General features: G+C 43.7%; 1 protein-coding gene across 1 annotated transcript in view; it reads left to right on the top strand.

The window, feature by feature from the left end:
- The window catches only part of PYGM (glycogen phosphorylase, muscle associated), a 128,345-nt gene that overhangs the window by 59,128 nt on the left and 49,759 nt on the right, over nt 1-19,458 (top strand). Inside the window, exons 7-9 of the mRNA XM_040409797.1 lie at nt 4,742-4,824; nt 13,025-13,168; nt 13,258-13,350. Of these exons, the coding sequence (XP_040265731.1) occupies nt 4,742-4,824; nt 13,025-13,168; nt 13,258-13,350 (320 nt within the window). The remainder of the gene's footprint in view (nt 1-4,741; nt 4,825-13,024; nt 13,169-13,257; nt 13,351-19,458) is intronic.

Below are 19,458 nucleotides of genomic sequence, written 5' to 3'. Positions count from 1 at the left end.
ACTGGAGTGGACACTGAATTCACTAGCCTAGCTATCGATTTCCCAATTAAATCAGCAGCAGTTACAGTCTCCCTCCTCTCACTAAGACTGCAGCTTCAGAATGAATCTAAAATGGATGCTGTGCAGGAGGTGGGAGGGTCTGGGAGGGAGGGTATGCTGCTGATTGGCTGGAATGTGTCTGCTGACTGTGAGGTACAGGGTCAAAGTTTGCTCAATGATGATGTATAGGGGGCGGACCGAACATCGCATGTGTTCGCCCGGCAGAGGCGAACGCGAACAAGCTATGTTCGCCGGGAACTGTTCGCCGTCGGATAGTTCGGGCCATCTCTAAAGAGAAATCCTCTGCGATCCTCTCCCTCTCTGTAGTCACAAACTCAGTAGCAGGCAGGCCGGGCGGTACTCACAAACTCAATGCTTTCCTATGGGGAAAAAATCTGACCCTGGAGGTCATCATGCAGGGTGTGAGGACGTCCAGCGTCAGATACCGGACCAAAGGTCTGTTTTACTCCAGGAAGCCCTCAGGTGGCTGCCAGCGACTAGAGGCTGACTTATTGCTGGAACGTAAACAATGCAGTTTCTCTAGAACATTGCAGCTCGATTTGCAAAAGGGACACTGTACCCAGACCACTTCAATGAGCTGAAGTGGTCTGGGTGCCTTTTGTGTCACTTTAACTTTGAAATCTTATTAACCACCCCAGCCCCCAGTGCTTAAACACCCTGAAAGACCAGGCCACTTTTTACACTTCTGACCTACACTACTTTCACCGTTTATTGCTCGGTCATGCAACTTACCACCCAAATGAATTTTACCTCCTTTTCTTCTCACTAATAGAGCTTTCATTTGGTGGTATTTCATTGCTGCTGACATTTTTACTTTTTTTGTTATTAATCGAAATTTAACGATTTTTTTGCAAAAAAATGACATTTTTCACTTTCAGTTGTAAAATTTTGCAAAAAAAACGACATCCATATATAAATTTTGCTCAAAATTTATTGTTATACATGTCTTTGTTAAAAAAAAAATGTTTGGGTAAAAGTTATAGCGTTTACAAACTATGGTACAAAAATGTGAATTTCCGCTTTTTGCAGCAGCTCTGACTTTCTGAGCACCTGTCATGTTTCCTGAGGTTCTACAATGCCCAGACAGTACAAACACCCCACAAATGACCCCATTTCGGAAAGTAGACACCCTAAGGTATTCGCTGATGGGCATAGTGAGTTCATAGAACTTTTTATTTTTTGTCACAAGTTAGCGGAAAATGATGATTTTTTTATTTTTTTTCTTACAAAGTCTCATTCCACTAACTTGTGACAAAAAATAAAAAGTTATATGAACTCACTATGCCCATCAGTGAATACCTTGGGGTGTCTTCTTTCCAAAATGGGGTCACTTGTGGGGTAGTTATACTGCCCTGGCATTCTAGGGGCCCAAATGTGTGGTAAGGAGTTTGAAATCAAATTCTGTAAAAAATGGCCAGTGAAATCCGAAAGGTGCTCTTTGGAATGTGGGCCCCTTTGCCCACCTAGGCTGCAAAAAAGTGTCACACATGTGGTATCTCCATATTCAGGAGAAGTTGGGGAATGTGTTTTGGGGTGTCATTTTACATTTTTACAGAATTTGATTTCAAACTCCTTACCACACATTTGGGCCCCTAGAATGCCAGGGCAGTATAACTACCCCACAAGTGACCCCATTTTGGAAAGAAGACACCCCAAGGTATTCGCTGATGGGCATAGTGAGTTCATGGAAGTTTTTATTTTTTCTCACAAGTTAGTGGAATATGAGACTTTGTAATAAAAAAAAATAAAAAAAAAATCAGCATTTTCCACTAACTTGTGACAAAAAATAAAAAATTCTAGGAACTCGCCATGCCCCTCACGGAATACCTTGGGGTGTCTTCTTTCCAAAATGGGGTCACTTGTGGGGTAGTTATACTGCCCTGGCATTTTCCAGGGGCCCTAATGTGTGGTAAGTAGGTAAATGACCTGTGAAATCCGAAAGGTGCTCTTTGGAATGTGGGCCCCTTTGCCCACCTAGACTGTAAAAAAGTGCCACACATGTGGTATCGCCGTACTCAGGAGAAGTTGGGGAATGTGTTTTGGGGTGTCATTTTACATATATCAATGCTGGGTGAGATAAATATCTTGGTCAAATGCCAACTTTGTATAAAAAAATGGGAAAAGTTGTCTTTTGCCAATATATTTCTCTCACCCAGCATGGGTATATGTAAAATGACACCCCAAAACACATTGCCCAACTTCTCCTGAATACGGCGATACCAGATGTGTGACACTTTTTTGCAGCCTAGATGCGCAAAGGGGCCCACATTCCTTTTATGAGGGCATTTTTAGACATTTGGATCCCAGACTTCTTCTCACGCTTTAGGGCCCCTAAAATGCCAGGGCAGTATAAATACCCCACATGTGACCCCATTTTGGAAAGAAGACACCCCAAGGTATTCAATGAGGGGCATGGCGAGTTCATAGAATTTTTTTGGCACAAGTTAGCGGAAATTGATTTTATTTTATTTTTTCTCACAAAGTCTCCCTTTCCGCTAACTTGGGACAAAAATTTCAATCTTTCATGGACTCAATATGCCCCTCACGGAATACCTTGGGGTGTCTTCTTTCCAAAATGGGGTCACATGTGGGGTATTTATACTGCCCTGGCATTCTAGGGGCCCTAAAGCGTGAGAAGAAGTCTGGAATATAAATGTCTAAAAATTTTTACGCATTTGGATTCCGTGAGGGGTAGGGTGAGTTCATGTGAGATTTTATTTTTTGACACAAGTTAGTGGAATATGAGACTTTGTAAGAAAAAAATAAATAAAATTCCGCTAACTTGGGCCAAAAAAATGTCTGAATGCAGCCTTACAGAGGGGTGATCAATGACAGGGGGGTGATCAATGACAGGGGGGTGATCAGGGAGTCTATATGGGGTGATCACCCCCCTGTCATTGATCACCCCCCTGTAAGGCTCCATTCAGATGTCCGTATGTGTTTTGCGGATCCGATCCATGTATCCGTGGATCCGTAAAAATCATGCGGACATCTGAATGGAGCTTTACAGGGGGGTGATCAATGACAGGAGGGTGATCAATGACAGGGGGGTGATCAGGGAGTCTATATGGGGTGATCACCACAGTCATTGATCACGCCCCTGTAAGGCTCCATTCAGACGTCCGTATGCGTTTTGCGGATCCGATCAGTCTATCAGTGGATCCGTAAAAATCATGCGGACATCTGAATGGAGCTTTACAGGGGGGTAATCAATGACAGGGGGGTGATCAGGGAGTCTATATGGGGTGATCAGGGGCGAATAAGGGGTTAATAAGTGACAGGGGGGGGTGTAGTGTAGTGTGGTGCTTGGTGCTACATATTGCTGAGCTATCTGTGTCCTCTGGTGGTCGATCCAAACAAAGGGGACCACCAGAGGACCAGGTAGCAGGTATATTAGACGCTGTTATCAAAACAGCGTCTAATATACCTGTTAGGGGTTAAAAAAATCACATCTCCAGCCTGCCAGCGAACGATCGCCGCTGGCAGGCTGGAGATCCACTCGCTTACCTTCCGATCCTGTGAACGCACGCGCCTGTGTGCGCGCGTTCACAGGAAATCTCGCGTCTCGCGAGAGGACGCGCCGGCGCGTCCAGGTGGAATGAAACAACCACCTCCAGGACGCGTCTGTGCGTACAGCGGTCCGGAGGTGGTTAAAGGGTTTCTACCACCTTGTTTTGAGAAATTTAGCTGTCAGACACTTGCGATCCGCTAGTGTCTGCTCTACCAAACAATGCTATTATAATAGCTTTTTGTGCAGCCGTTTTCATAAAAAATGAACTTATATTGATATGCTAATGAGCCTCTAGGTGCTATGCGGGCGTCTTTTCAGCACCTAGAGGCTCGGTCTACTCACACAAAATGCCGCCCAGCGCGTCCCTCCAGCCCGCCCATCTCCCCTGGAATGCGATCCTCCCTCTGAGTCAGCGGACGAATTCTCGCGCATGTGCCGTGCGCGTCTGTATTCGGCGCAGGCGCAGTGAATGTCTGACCGCTTTCTGCACAGACATCTCCACTGCGCCTGCGCCGATGACGTCATAGTGCTCCGAGGAACAGACGCAGTGGAGATGTCTGTGCAGGGAGCGGTCAGACATTAACTGCGCCTGCGCCGAAGACAGACACGCACGGCGCATGCGCGAGAATTCGGCCGCTGCGTCACACGGAGGAGGACATGGGCGGGCTGGAGGGACGCGCTGGGCGGCGGCTGTGTATGAAGGTAGACGGAGCCTCTAGGTGCTAATGACGCCCACATAGCACCTAGAGGCTCATTAGCATATTTATAAAAGTTAGTTTTTTAGCAAAACCGCTGCCCCACAAGTGATTATAGTAGGATGGTTGGCCAGAGCAGACACTAGCAGATCGCTAGTGTCTGACAGCTAATTATGTCATACCAAGTGATAGAAACCCTTTAAGGTGAAATAGGGCTGAGTCCTTAAGGGGTTAATACTGATGATTACTACACAGCACCACACACACCTGATTTTTTACTTGTTCATTTGCACGGCGTAGTTTAATTTCTTTCAAGGGCTCACATATGTGTTCCCCATATTTCTACATTCATCATTGCTGCCCTTATTTACTTACTCTTTCCTAACGACATTTTCTTGATCGTCGATTCCGTCATTGAATATTTGCATGCTGAATATGACAACATTTTTTAACTAAAGTTTTCTACCCTCTTAAGTCAATGTGGGTGGCTACATCCAGGCTGTATTAGATCGTAACCTTGCAGAAAACATCTCCCGTGTCCTGTATCCAAATGATAATGTAAGTAGTAAGCTAATTCTGCATGCAATATTTTATATTTAAGATGAGCGTGCACACAGTATGACCTGTCAAGACTCCTGACATGTCTGTTTAGGTAAATCATTGCATTCCCATTCTGTTGCATTTCTTCTTCTGAATATATGTTGTACCTTCCTCTATTACTCCTATTAGAAGTCAATGTATACATTGATAATTGTGTAATACCTGTTGTAGGTGTGTCCCTACACACAGCGGTCGACTGTGCAGGGAAACTCCTCTTTGACTAGGGGAATGGTAACACTCAGTTGGCAATTTATCTATTAACTTATAATGGGAATAATAAAGGAATGGCACAACATTATGTATTGATATTGCATGGTGAATGTAAGTAGTCACTAAAACAAGCCCGTTAGGTCCTTTTTAAACACATTGTAGTCACCATATTTTTTAATGGTCATTTACTGAAAGAAACAATCCCTTCTAGCATGATTATTACTGCATATGTCAGTTTAAGTCCCTAGGGACGGCAGTCCTCAAGTGGAGATCCTATCTGCATAAAGGCAGAGCCAAATACTGCTGTGTTGATGGTAAGAACAAGTCATTAATGGTAGGTGCACGCCTCTGTTTAACTCATCTGCAGTTCACTAGATCTGACCTAGCTGGATACTGTCAATCACCTCTGGACCCATTGACTACAATGGGATTTGGCGGGATCTAGGCGCTTTCTGGCATGAGTGTGGGGTTTCGGCCGGACAAAATTGGGTGTATGCAGTGGGTTTTTTGTCTGGCCAAAACACAGCACTCATGCTGGAATGTGGCCAGGTCCCTGCTGGATCCCATTATAGTCAATGAGGTCCGGCGTGAATGGCAGTATCCGGCTATGCCAGATCCAGTGATCTCAGGCAGGCTGTTTTCTGCCGGATCAGTTAAACGGAGGTGTGAACCTACCTTAAGTTATAGTGACCTATATGAGGTCATTTTCCACCAGAAGATGACTGGGCTATCTGGAAGAAATGTGCTTACAAATACGGTTTCCTGATAATTGGCCGCTGTAAGTATGCCGCAATCAGCAGACAAACCAGTAAGTGCTCATTTGTTGACTGATCGGATAATTTCTGAGAGCATAAAAATAATACGGTTAACAGTTTGGGGGATGAATGATCATAGTAACAATTGTTCGTCCCCATAGGGTTTCCATCGGCCTGTGTAAAAACTTTTTAAATTAGTGCCAACTGACTGGTTCATCAATAGACGCTAGCTATGGCCCAAAATCTAGCTATATAAATGGACCTTACTTCTTTAAAGGGCTTATCCAAGAGTAAGACAGACTTCCCAGAGTGGACAAGTAGAGATCATACGTACCTTGTCCCCACCGCTGGGTTCATTATCTAATACTCCCTGGCCAGCTTTTCCTTTGCATGCCGTGCTGTGATCAACATTAGAGATGAGCGAATCGAAGCTGACGAAGTGGAATTCGATCCGAATTTCAGGAAAACTTCGATTCCCAACGAATGCAAATTTCCTCGCGCTTCGTGGTAACGAATCGCAATTTTCCTAAAATGGCTACACATACACGTGTGAGGACTGAGGACATGGGGCAAGGAACTCTGGGAAAGCGGGATCACCCAGATTGACATGCCGGCATGCAGCCAATCGGCCGGCAGCCAGCCCTGTGATGTCACAGCCCTATAAATATGGCGGCCATTTTAGATTCTGCCATTTTCCAGCGTTCAGAGTGCAGGGACAGATGCGTGAAGGCGCTAGGGACAGCAATTGGAAAAACCTCTATGTTTAAAAAATAAATAATGAAAAAAGGATTTTTTTAAGTGCAGAGAGAGACGTCAGAAGGCGCTAGGGTAGGCATGCTCAAACTGTGGCCCTCCAGCTGTTGCAAAACTACAACTCCCAGCATACCCGAACAGCCTACAGGTATCAGCCTACAGCTGGGCATTGTGGGAGTTGTAGTTTTACAACAGCTGGAGGGCCGCAGTTTGAGGATGCCTGCGCTAGGGACATTGATGGGAAAGTGATTTGCAAGTGCAGGGAAAGTGATTTGCAAGTGCAGGGAACGATTATTTGGGGATCCAAATAGTCATTATACAGCTCTGTCATTTCATCTTTTTGTTATTGGGCTGCAAGTGCTATGTTGGAATGCCTTTAGTGGCTTATATCTTAGCATCTTATTCAGTACTAGTGAGGAGCGGCAGGGGCAATATTCAAAATCGCCATATTTCGCGAATATTTGGTAGAATATTGGTCATATATTCGCGAATTTGAGATTATTTTCTTGATTGCGAAAAATCGGAAATGTAATATTGGCGTAATACGCGCAAAATACAGGTGTGGGTCACTTATAGCTACATTTTTCAAGCTGCTAGAAGTTTCCTGAGACTGGAGAAAATGGTTGGCACGGCAGAACATTACATTAGCTTTATATGCAGATAGAGTGCTCCAATATATTTGCAATTGCGAAATCGGCACTAATGATACGAATATTTTGGCGCAATACTTGCAACTTCACATTTTAACAGGTCTGACTACTTATTAGTGATTGGTGCACTAAGTATTGTTGTGAACTTGTGACATAACAGCACTATGTATGTATGTAGCATGCATACATATATACAGCACTATGTATGTAGCATGTATGTATGGACAGCTACACTATATCACTATCTAACCTACACTGACTATCTCCCACTAACTATCTGTATTATATATATATATAAGCTATCTAACTAACTAATGTAATGACACAGGAAAGCACAGAGCACAGCAATAACACTGCTGTCTCTCTCAGATCTGCAAAATACTGCATAAAAGTGCTGCTGGGGAGGTTCTTATATAGTAAGGGGTAGGCAACTTTCCTATTGGTTGCTAGGGATGTTGCTAAGCTCAGACAAAGACATTGCAGCCTTCTCATTGGCCCACAAGCAAGAAGGGAGGTTACTGATAAAAAAAAAAATCTAGAATATTCAAAATTACGAATATACACTCACCTAAAGAATTATTAGGAACACCTGTTCTATTTCTCATTAATGCAATTATCTAGTCAACCAATCACATGGCAGTTGCTTCAATGCATTTAGGGGTGTGGTCCTGGTCAAGACAATCTCCTGAACTCCAAACTGAATGTCAGAATGGGAAAGAAAGGTGATTTAAGCAATTTTGAGCGTGGCATGGTTGTTGGTGCCAGACGGGCCGGTCTGAGTATTTCACAATCTGCTCAGTTACTGGGATTTTCACGCACAACCATTTCTAGGGTTTACAAAGAATGGTGTGAAAAGGGAAAAACATCCAGTATGCGGCAGTCCTGTGGGCAAAAATGCCTTGTGGATGCTAGAGGTCAGAGGAGAATGGGCCGACTGATTCAAGCTGATAGAAGAGCAACGTTGACTGAAATAACCACTCGTTACAACCGAGGTATGCAGCAAAGCATTTGTGAAGCCACAACACGCACAACCTTGAGGCGGATGGGCTACAACAGCAGAAGACCCCACCGGGTACCACTCATCTCCACTACAAATAGGAAAAAGAGGCTACAATTTGCACAAGCTCACCAAAATTGGACTGTTGAAGACTGGAAAAATGTTGCCTGGTCTGATGAGTCTCGATTTCTGTTGAGACATTTAAATGGTAGAGTCCGAATTTGGCGTAAACAGAATGAGAACATGTATCCATCCTCTGATGGCTACTTCCAGCAGGATAATGCACCATGTCACAAAGCTTGAATAATTTCAAATTGGTTTCTTGAACATGACAATGAGTTCACTGTACTAAAATGGCCCCCACAGTCACCAGATTTCAACCCAATAGAGCATCTTTGGGATGTGGTGGAACGGAAGCTTCGTGCCCTGGATGTGCATCCCTCAAATCTCCATCAACTGCAAGATGCTATCCTATCAATATGGGCCAACATTTCTAAAGAATGCTATCAGCACCTTGTTGAATCAATGCCACGTAGAATGAAGGCAGTTCTGAAGGCAAAAGGGGGTCCAACACCGTATTAGTATGGTGTGCCTAATAATTCTTTAGGTGAGTGTATATCACTATATTCTAAATATTCACAAATCCTCGAAGTGCCGATATTCGAATATTCGCGCCCAACACTATTCAGTACGACAAGAAAACTATATACGCATTTCACTTCTGCAGTTATTTCTGTTAAAAGCGTATAGGGGCGTATTTCAGTAAAAAAAAGACAAATATATACGCACTGAACTGTTGCAGTTATTTCTGGTGAAAGCATATAGGGGCGTATTTCAGTAAAATAAGAAAAATATATACGCACTGCAATATTTAATTGTTTTCTGGTTAAAGCGTATAGTGGCCTATTTCATTCCAACAAGAAATATATATTCTCAGGTCACTTCTGCAGTTATTTCTGGTGAAAGCGTATAGGGGCGTATTTACAGTAAAGAAAGAAAAATATATACTCAGTGCATTTCTGCAGTTATTTCTGGTGAAAGCGAATAGTGGCCCATTTCAGTCCAACAAGAAAAAATATATGCTCAGTTCAAATCGTATAGGGGCGTATTACAGTAAAAAAAGAAAAATACATACGCATTTCACTGGTGCACTTATTTGTGGCAAAAGCGTTCAGTGGCCTATTTCAGTATAAAAAGAAAAATATATTCTCAGTTCACGTCGGCGGTTATGTGTTGAAAGCATGGCTGGGAGTCAGAAGGGTGGCAGCAGTGGGAGGTCGGGAGCCAAAACGTGCCCGAGGTAGAGCACCTGATTTGCAGCCCCTACCTGCCCGGGAAGTAGTGGTGCAGGGGTTCACAGAAGTAGCGGCTGTAGCAGTCAGTCAGTGCGGCGGTTATATGTGTTATTTTGTATTTCAGTACAAAAAGAAAAATACATTCTTAGTTCACCTTCACTTCTTTATTGAAGTATTTAGGAAAAACTAAATTTATTCAGCGGTCAGCGCTGCGGTTATATGCGGTTAAATCTCCATGATGTCTCCATGATAAATCTGCAGTATGGGGGCCCGTGTGGCTTCTACACACTTTCAAAATAATCCTTTAGGGAGCGAATAGATGCCGGATGACCGGAACGCTCCATGACCTTACCAGGAGCTGCTGTCGGGAGCAGTGGTTCGTTTGAGACGTCCGTATAGTGCGGGGGGAATCAAAAGATCCTTTCTATCTCCGTGCTCTGTTATATGTGGTAAAATCTTTTTTGAAGTATTTTGGTGGAAAAAGAAATTTAATTCAGCATTCAGCGCTGCAGTTATATGTAGTAAAATCTTTTTTTTTCATTATTTTGGTGGACAAAAAATCTTGTACTCAGCATTAAGCGCTGCACTTATATGCGTTAAAATCTTTTTTAAATTATTTTGGTGGAAATACAAATTTTCACCTCCTCCATTAACTTCCTCATCTCTTCATTGGCATCGGACACACTAACTTTACACCCCCACCCCCCCAGCTATATATATATAAGTGGTGCAAGCACCACCTAGGGGCGAATAAAGGTAAATTACACTGCCAGCCTGTTAAAGAGAATTACAGCATGATACCACAATACATTTGATATGACACTTAGCAAGAGTTTAAAGTGCCCACATATAGCACATAGTGGGACGCTTCATCAAGATGAATCAGGCGTGGATCAGCCAGGATTTTCACATACCAATGCCTGATGCATCAGACAAGATCATCCATGGTGCCACACCAACAATTTGACAAAAGAGACCAATTTCTTCTGGCTACCTGCCTCAGCTACTATTCTGATGCTGTTACTGCCTGATGCCACACATCTTATGCCAAGTTTTCCTTCTTTCACCCACCATCTTCAGCGGGTACTGGTATTGCCACCCACCTCCACAGTATGTCACCTTGCCACTCTGTGGCCTCTTGATGCTGCAGCCACCTCCAGACCCTGTCATTTGGCCACTCTGTGGTCTCCTCATGCTGCTTTCACCTCACCACTATGTCATAGGCCCACTCTGTGGACTTCTCATGCTGTTCCCACCCTCCCAACTTCACGACTGGTCCACTATTTTGGCTTTCGGCTTGGCTGACATCATCATTTATTTGACACTTCTTCTGATCTGTCAGAAAAAAGGAAAAACGAGAAGCACAACGGATCCTGTCTGTGTAGCAGCTGTAAGGTCTGTATGGTCCCATCAGAATTGGCTTATGATTTGGTAGCCAAAAGCAGGAGTGGGTACAAAACACAGAGGACATGCAAATATTCCATTCACGTATCATCTCTGTTTTAGATCCACTCAGTTTTTTTTTGTCTTTACCAATACTGATGAATTATTGAGCAAATGCTAACCGAGTGAAGGCGTATGCTCCACAGACAGGATCCGTTTTTTCTGGGTAATTGTTCTGACGGATCAGAGAATGGGGAAAATGAATCAAACTAACTGGTGACACCCTCTCCACTCTGTCGGGGCGCTCTACTTGTATAAGCATTTAATAGAACAGGTTCTGTAGAAATCTATGTGGAATCAGCTGACGAGGGTGTAAAAGTAGTGCGCTTCTTCTTGGCGCTAACATCGACCTGTAAGGCTGAGTTGTTACTTGAGTTATTTGGTCAGTTTTGGCCCCGTGACTGCCCTAATAAGTGAAGTGTGCAGTGATTCTAAGAGCGACGCCTGTCATCTGCAAGTCATACGGACTCGCAGTATTATTTCACTACCAAAGCAGACTCCCTATATGTGTTACTACAAGGCACAGTGTTCTACACCACTATAAAGGCTCTCAGCAGCCAGGAAATAGCCGTTTTTTTAACGTAATTAGCCGCAAATTTATTCAGATAGAACCAACTTTTTCCCGAATAATTCGGTGAACCAGCGAATCGAATTTTTGAAAAATTTGCTCATCTCTAATCAACATCCATTGACGGAGAGACACGTGACCACTGCAGCCAATCTCAGGCCACAGATGTGACGTGCTCTCCTTGCGTCATGTGACCAGTTGTCAAGACGCAAGTGACCTGCTCTGGTCACTGCTGCGGCCTGTGCTTGGCTGCAGTGGTCACATGTCTCCCCGACAATGGATGTTGATCATAGCACTTCAGGGAGAGGAAGAGCCGACTTACAAGAGAAGTATGATCTCTACTTGGCCACTGTGGGAGGTCTGTCTTAAGGTACATTTACATGCGCAGATATAGCTCCTTCCCGACAGTCGGTTACTCGTTAAGTGGAGGTGTAGACCAGCATTTACATTCAGCAATCGCCTCCACAATATGAGGACGAGGGATCACTATTGTGATCTCTCGTCCTCATACAGGTCGATTGTTTCTGGGCAGCAGATCATTGTTTAGACAGCACAATCTGTTGTCCATAAATTAGAATTTAGATGCCTGGTTCATCGGCAGTTTCACCCGATGAACCAGCGTTTCATTGGGTGATCAGCGGCACCTTTACATGGGCAGATTGCCGGAAACGAGGGTTCGCAGGAATGTTCGTTCTCAATAATCTGCCCGAATATCTGGACGTGTAAATCCACCTTTACTCTTGGATAACCCCTTATATCCTTCAGGCCAGGATAAGTCAGCACAAGTGAGCTCTGATATATGCCCACTGCAGAAACCACAAACCACAATGAGGCTGCACAGTGTTACTATTCCGTACAGTGGCACTACCCCCATCAGGGGTAATTTGCATGCATCATTCTCCGCATTTTAACTTTTTTCTCTAGATAATGACAGTGGGAGAGGGTGTGGAACCACTGTGTCAACCAACTGGTATGCCTTTAGTCTTAACCAAAGGGCGTTATCCTGGCAGTCCCCTGGTATTCACCCTTATACCCTTTGCAGGGATCTGGACTTTGCTGCAGGGGAACCACCAAGCCTTGGCGTATTTCCGGTATTGTAGACAGCTGTTAGGCCCCTTTCACACAAGTGAGTTCAACTCAATGAATTCACAACATGTGTCTGCGGTAGCTCCCGTCCCGACCTCCCAGCACTAACAGGGTCACATAGTATTATATTGATTTATGATGCTATGTAACCCTTACAGCTCTTGAATGTATGCTGTCAGTTCAAAGCATGTCGCATGGCCGGTGCAACAAACCGCCAAAGTTATATAGTTGCCTGTGTCTCCTACATAAGTTAGCCACATCCACCAGTCTTAATATATGACCCCCTATGTGCACATACTGTATACCATGATTGGATTAACACTCAGGCTGCATATTTGCTTCTCTAGTGAATTTTTATGTTTTTCTATTTTTCTGTTGTTACATAATTCTCTTTTTTCCAGTTCTTTGAAGGTAAAGAATTACGTCTGAAACAAGAGTATTTTGTTGTTGCCGCTACTCTTCAAGATATAATCAGACGCTTCAAATCCTCTAAATTTGGGTGCCGTGATGCAGTCCGCACATCCTTTGATGCATTTCCTGAAAAGGTAGACTTCTCTACTCCTTTACCCATCTTCTCAGTCATCACCAACTTCATTTTTCCATTTATGATTTTATATTTCTTTTACATTTTTAGGTGGCCATACAACTCAATGACACCCACCCATCTCTGGCTATCCCTGAGCTTATGAGATTATTTTTGGATGTTGAAAAACTGGATTGGGACACGGTAATGGAACATCATTATATCTAGCTTTTGCCTTTATAATTGCCACTATATCATTTTGGTGGTATTTATCTCTCACTCCTCTAGAGAACTGCTCGGATACATACTGCAGCTTTTTTCACTAACTATTTATTGAATAATTTTTCTGTTAGCTTGTCACATAGTCATGTAGTTACACAAGTTCGTTAAAAGAGAAAAGACATACAGTCAGGTCCAAAAGTATTGGGACATCTACACAATTCTAACATTTTTGGCTCTCTACACCACCACAATGGATTTGAAATGAAACGAACAAGATGTGCTTTAACTGCAGACGGTCAGCTTTAATTTGAGGGTATTTACATCCAAATCAGGTGAACGGTGTAGGAATTACAACAGTTTGTATATGTGCCTCCCACTTGCTAAGGGGCCAAAAGTAATGGGACAATTGGCTTCTCTGCTGTTCCATGGCCAGGTTTGTGTTATTCCCTCATTATCCCAATTACAATGAGCAGATAAAAGTCCAGAGTCCATTTCTAGTGTGCTATTTGCATTTCGAATCTGTTGCTGTCAACTCTCAAGATGAGATCCGAAGAGCTGTCACTATCAGTGAAGCAAGCCATCATTAGGCTGAAAAACAAAACAAAAAAACTATCAGACAGATAGCAAAAACATTAGGCGTGGCCAAAACAACTGTTTGGAACATTCTTAAAAAGAAGGAACGCACCGGTGAGCTCAGCAACACCAAAAGGCCCGGAAGACCACGGAAAACAACTGTGGTGGATGACCGAAGAATTCTTTCCCTGGCGAAGAAAACACCCTTCACAACAGTTGGCCAGATCAAGTACACTCTCCAGGAGGTAGGTGTATGTGTGTCAAAGTCAACAATCAAGAGAAGACTTCACCAGAGTGAATACAGAGGGATCACCACAAGATGTAAACCATTGGTGAGCCTCAAAAACAGGAAGGCCAGATTAGAGTTTGCCAAATGACATCTAAAAAAGCCTTCACAGTTCTGGAACATCCTATGGACAGATGAGACCAAGATCAACTTGTACCAAAGTGATGGGAAGAGAAGAGCATGGAGAAGGAAAGGAACTGCTCATGATCGTAAGCATACCACCTCATCAGTGAAGCATGGTGGTGGTAGTGTGATGGCGTGGGCATGTATGGCTGCCAATGGAACTGGTTCTCTTGTATTTATTGATGATGTGACTGCTGACAAAAGCAGCAGGATGAATTCTGAAGTGTTTCGGGCAGGGTGGATTTGATTTAAATCAAAATGATTTAAATCACAATTTAAATCACTAGTCAGTAAGGCTTGATTTAAATCATAGTTTTCTACATAAAGACTAATTCTTGCTGGTATAACTTATAATATGCAAGTAGCTGAAGATTTTTAGAATAACAACTTTTCATATTAGTTTGATTAGGTTGATTCTGCATTCATAGGTTTGTAGAAGTTAGGATTAAGGTATTTTTCTCAACTCTGTTCTTGTTATAACATTTTTGCTGTGAGGAAGAGGCATGTGATCTCTGCTGAGTCAAATTCAGTTTTGAGAACTGCAAAAGTAAACATAGCATCGGTGATATTATCTTGTAGGCAGAGAAACTGCCCAATAATCTTACAAAAACCTCTGGAAGAGCATGACATTGTGAATGGATTAATGGAATTTATTTACCAAAAAAATTACACATATAGAAACATAGAATGTGTCGGCAGATAAGAACCATTTGGCCCATCTAGTCTGCCCAATATACTGAATACTATGAATAGCCCCTGGCCCTATCTTATATGAAGAATGGCCTTATGCCTATCCCATGCATGCTTAAACTCCTTCACTGTATTCGCAGCTACCCTGCTGCAGGAAGGCTATTCCATGCATCCACTACTCTCTCAGTAAAGTAATACTTCCTGATATATACCTTTGCCCCTCTAATTTAAAACTATATCCTCTTTAGCAGTTTTTCTTCTTTTAAATATTCTCTCCTCTTTTACCTTGTTGATTCCCTTATGTATTTCAAAGTTTCTATCATATCCCCTCTGTCTCGTCTTTCTTCCAAGCTATACATGTTAAGGTCCTTTAAAGGGCTTCTGTCACCCCCCAAAAGTCATTTTTCATTTTTGGGCTAATTAAAATCCTTATAGTGCGATTATTCAATATATAGTGCTTTTACCTTTTTTCTGTGGCTTAGTTTCGTTAAAAACCGCACTTTTATAATATGTTAATTACCTCGCTACCAGCAAGTAGGGCGGTTGCTTGCTGGTAGCCGCCGCATCCTCCTTTAAAAAAAACGCCCCCTCCTCCTGTTGATTGACAGGGCCAGCGAGCGCTCCCCTCCTCCGGCTGGCCCTGTCTGCGTTCCAAATATCGCGCCTGCGCCATACCGGTCTTCAGTCGGCGCAGGCCTACTGAGAGGAGGACGCTCGCTCGGCCGCTCCTTCCTCAGTGCGCCTGCGCCGGGTGTAGATGTGACGTCATCGGCGCAGGCACACTGAGGAAGGAGCGTCTGAAGACCGGTACGGGGCAGGCGCAATATTTGGAAAGCAGACGGGGCCAGCCGGAGGAGGAGAGCGCTCGCTGGCTCTGTCAATCAACAGGAAGAGGGGGCGTTTTTTTTTAAAGGAGGATGCGGCGGCTACCAGCAAGCAACCGCCCTACTTGCTGGTAGCGAGGTAATTAACATATTATAAAAGTGCGTTTTTTAACGAAACTAAGCCACAGAAAAAGGTAAAAGCACTATATATTGAATAATTGCACTATAAGGATTTTAATTAGCCCAAAAATGAAAAATGACTTTTGGGGGGTGACAGAAGCCCTTTAATCTTTCCTGGTAAGTTTTATCCTGCAATCCATGTACGGGTTAAAGGGATTCTGTCACCAGGTTTCACCCCCTCCAGATAAAAATATGGTTATGTTCAGGGAGCTTTCACGATTCCTAATGTGGTCTTATAAATGTAATCTGTAGGCTCATTTTGCTAAAAAAAACGCTATTACTAACCTGTCATTCAACAAAATAAGGTGCCCAAGGGGTTGTAAATGGATCCAAGCTGCCACCCGCACCCGCTGCCGTTCATGCCCAGCTCCGCCTTTCCCGACCTCCCCCCTCCTTCTGCTCTAACATCTCACGCATGCTCACAGGGCTCTGCCTGATGCGCCCGTGCGGACTTCTCTGTTCGGCTTTATAGAGCGTAGTGCGCATGCGCCGGCACTTCGCTCAACCTCTCGATGACCTGCACACTGGCAGAGCCCTGTGCGCACGCGCGAGATGTTAGAGCAGAAGGAAGGGGGAGGGAGGGAGGGAGGGCCGGAGGCGTCACACAGGATTATGAGGCGGCGCTGAGGTCAGGAAAGGCGGAGCTGGGCACGAACGGCGGCGGGTGCGGGCGGCAGCTTGGATCCATTTACATCCCCTTGGGCACCTTATTTTGTTGAATGACAGGTTAGTAATAGCGTTTTTTTAACAAAATGAGCCTACAGATTACATTTATAAGACCACATTAGGAATCGTGAAAGCTCCCTGAACATAACCATATTTTTATCTGGAGGGGGTGAAACCTGGTGACAGAATCCCTTTAAGTAGCTCTTCTCTGAACTCTCTCCAAAGTATCAATATCCTTCTGGAGATATGGTCTCCAGTACTGCGCACAATACTCCAAATGAGGTCTCACTAGTGCTCTGTAGAGCGGCATGAGCACCTCCCTCTTTCTACTGGTAATGCCTCTCCCTATACACCCAAGCATTCTGCTAGCATTTCCTGCTGCTCTGACATTGTCTGCCTACCTTTAAGTCTTCTGAAATAATGACCCCTAAATCCCTTTCCTCAGATACTGAGGTTAGGACTGTATCTGTCACTACCAGAGCTTTGAGACATTCTCACAGCTCTGTTTCTCCACCCCTGTGATGATGTCAATACCAGAGCTTGAAGGAGTTCTCACTGCTCTGTTTCTCCGCCCCTGGGATGAGGTCATTACTCTCTGTTTCCTTCCTCCCAGCTGTTTCTCCTATGTTTGATTTCTCTGCCTTTAAATCACCCCTCCTCCTTTTGTAGAGTGTGGATTTTATTTCTCATTTGAGTTGCAGCTCTTGCTTGAGTATCTTCACTTGTATGCTATCTTTTCACTGGACCTGTGTTCTGCTGCAGCAAGTACTCTGGATATTGCCACCTGTCTTTGGATCCGTCTTCTCTGCAGCCGCAGCTCCTTCAGCTAAGTGTGCAGACATTGTAGTGTATCTGTTTGTTTTCTGACCGGATCCGAGGCGACCACTGTTCCCTCCATATACTGAGCAGGGCACCGGTGGCCGTGCCCCTTCCACTATTGTAGGGGTTACAGTGGTCATCAGTCTAGGTACGCGGGCATGCCTCGTTCCACCATTAGGATCCGGGTATGTGCTTAGCAGCATAGGGAAATCTTTGAGGGTCTGACAGGGGTCACCCTTTATCCTCCCTAGTTTGGGTCCGGTCAGTGGCTCTATTTTCTGTGTATGCTCTAGTTGCTCACTTACAGCCGTGACAGTATCACTGATTTTATATTCTGCTCTTGGGTTTTTATGCCCCAGGTGCATTATCTTGCACTTATCAACATTACATTTTAGTTGCCAGATTTTTGACCATTCCTCTAGTTTTCTTAAATCCTATTCCATTTAGTGTATCCCTCCAGGAACATCAACCCTGTTTCAAATCTTTGTGTCATCAGCAAAAAGACACACCTTACCATCGAGGCCTTCTGCAATTTCGCTGATAAAGATATTAAACAATATGGGTCCCAGAACAGATCCCTGAGGTACCCCACTGGTAACAAGACCATGGTCTGAATATACTCCATTGACTACAACCCTCTGTTGCCTGTCCCTCAGCCACTGCCTAATCCATTCAACAATATGGGAGTCCACGTACAATCTTATTCTACATAATTAAAAAACGAATCTTTATTTCATGATGGAATAACCCTTGGATAGCAATATATTTTCCTCAAAAAGCATTTTATCAAAAAAAAAAATTCGATTTAAATAAAAAAAATCAAATTTAAATAAAAAAATAATCCCCTTTTTTTTTTCTTTTTTTTTTAAAAATAAATAAAAAATCATTGATTTTTATCAACCCTGGTTTCGGGCAATATTATCTGCTCATATTCTTCCAAATGCTTCAGAACTCATTGGACGGCGCTTCACATTGCAGATGGACAATGACCCAAAGCATACTGCAAAAGCAACCAAAGAGTTTTTTAAGGGAAAGAAGTGGAATGTTATGCAATGGCCAAGTCAATCACCTGACCTGAATCCGATTGAGCATGCATTTCACTTGCTGAAGACAAAACTGAAGGGAAAATGCCCCAAGAACAAGCAGGAACTGAAGACAGTTGCAGTAGAGGCCTGGCAGAGCATCACCAGGGATGAAATTCAGCGTCTGGTGATGTCTATGCGTTCCAGACTTCAGGCTGTAATTGACTGCAAAGGATTTGCAACCAAGTATTAAAAAGTGAAAGTTTGATTTATGATTGTTATTCTGTCCCATTTCTTTTGGGCCCTTAACAAGTGGGAGGCACATATGCAAACTGTTGTAATTCCTACACCGTTCACCTGATTTGGATGAACATACCCTCAAATTAAAGCTGACAGTCTGCAGGTAAAGCACATCTTGTTCATTTAATTTCAAATCCATTGTGGTGGTGTATAGAGCCAAAAATGTTAGAATTGTGTCGGTCCCAATATTTATTGACCTGACTGTAGGTCCATCAAATCAAACCTATTATCCTACTGTGCTGATTCAGAGGAAGTAAATAAAAAACAACTTATGAGCTGGGTGTCAATTGCCCCATATTAAGGGAGAAAAATCCTTCCTGACTTCCAAAGTGGGGGAAAAAGTTGGTGTGTCTTATAATGTGAAAGTGCCGGCAATCAAGCTAGACGGCACTAATGCATGATCACAAGAACGATCCTGAGTCTATAATTTAGGTGTGGGGTGAGCGGGAGGCGGCAGTTAAGCATTCAGTTGAGCTGAATGTCGCTATCCTGCGTGTCTTTACTGTGCAGCCTCCAGCTGAATCCACAACATAGCAGAGGAGGAGAGCCCTTCTCCTTCTCCCCTACACTACCGCAGGCATGTACCGCTGATTGGAATGAGTTCCAG

This window comes from Bufo bufo, chromosome 10, assembly GCF_905171765.1.
Source record: "Bufo bufo chromosome 10, aBufBuf1.1, whole genome shotgun sequence".
NCBI lineage: Eukaryota > Metazoa > Chordata > Amphibia > Anura > Bufonidae > Bufo > Bufo bufo.
This window is presented reverse-complemented; position numbering and strand designations above follow the sequence as displayed.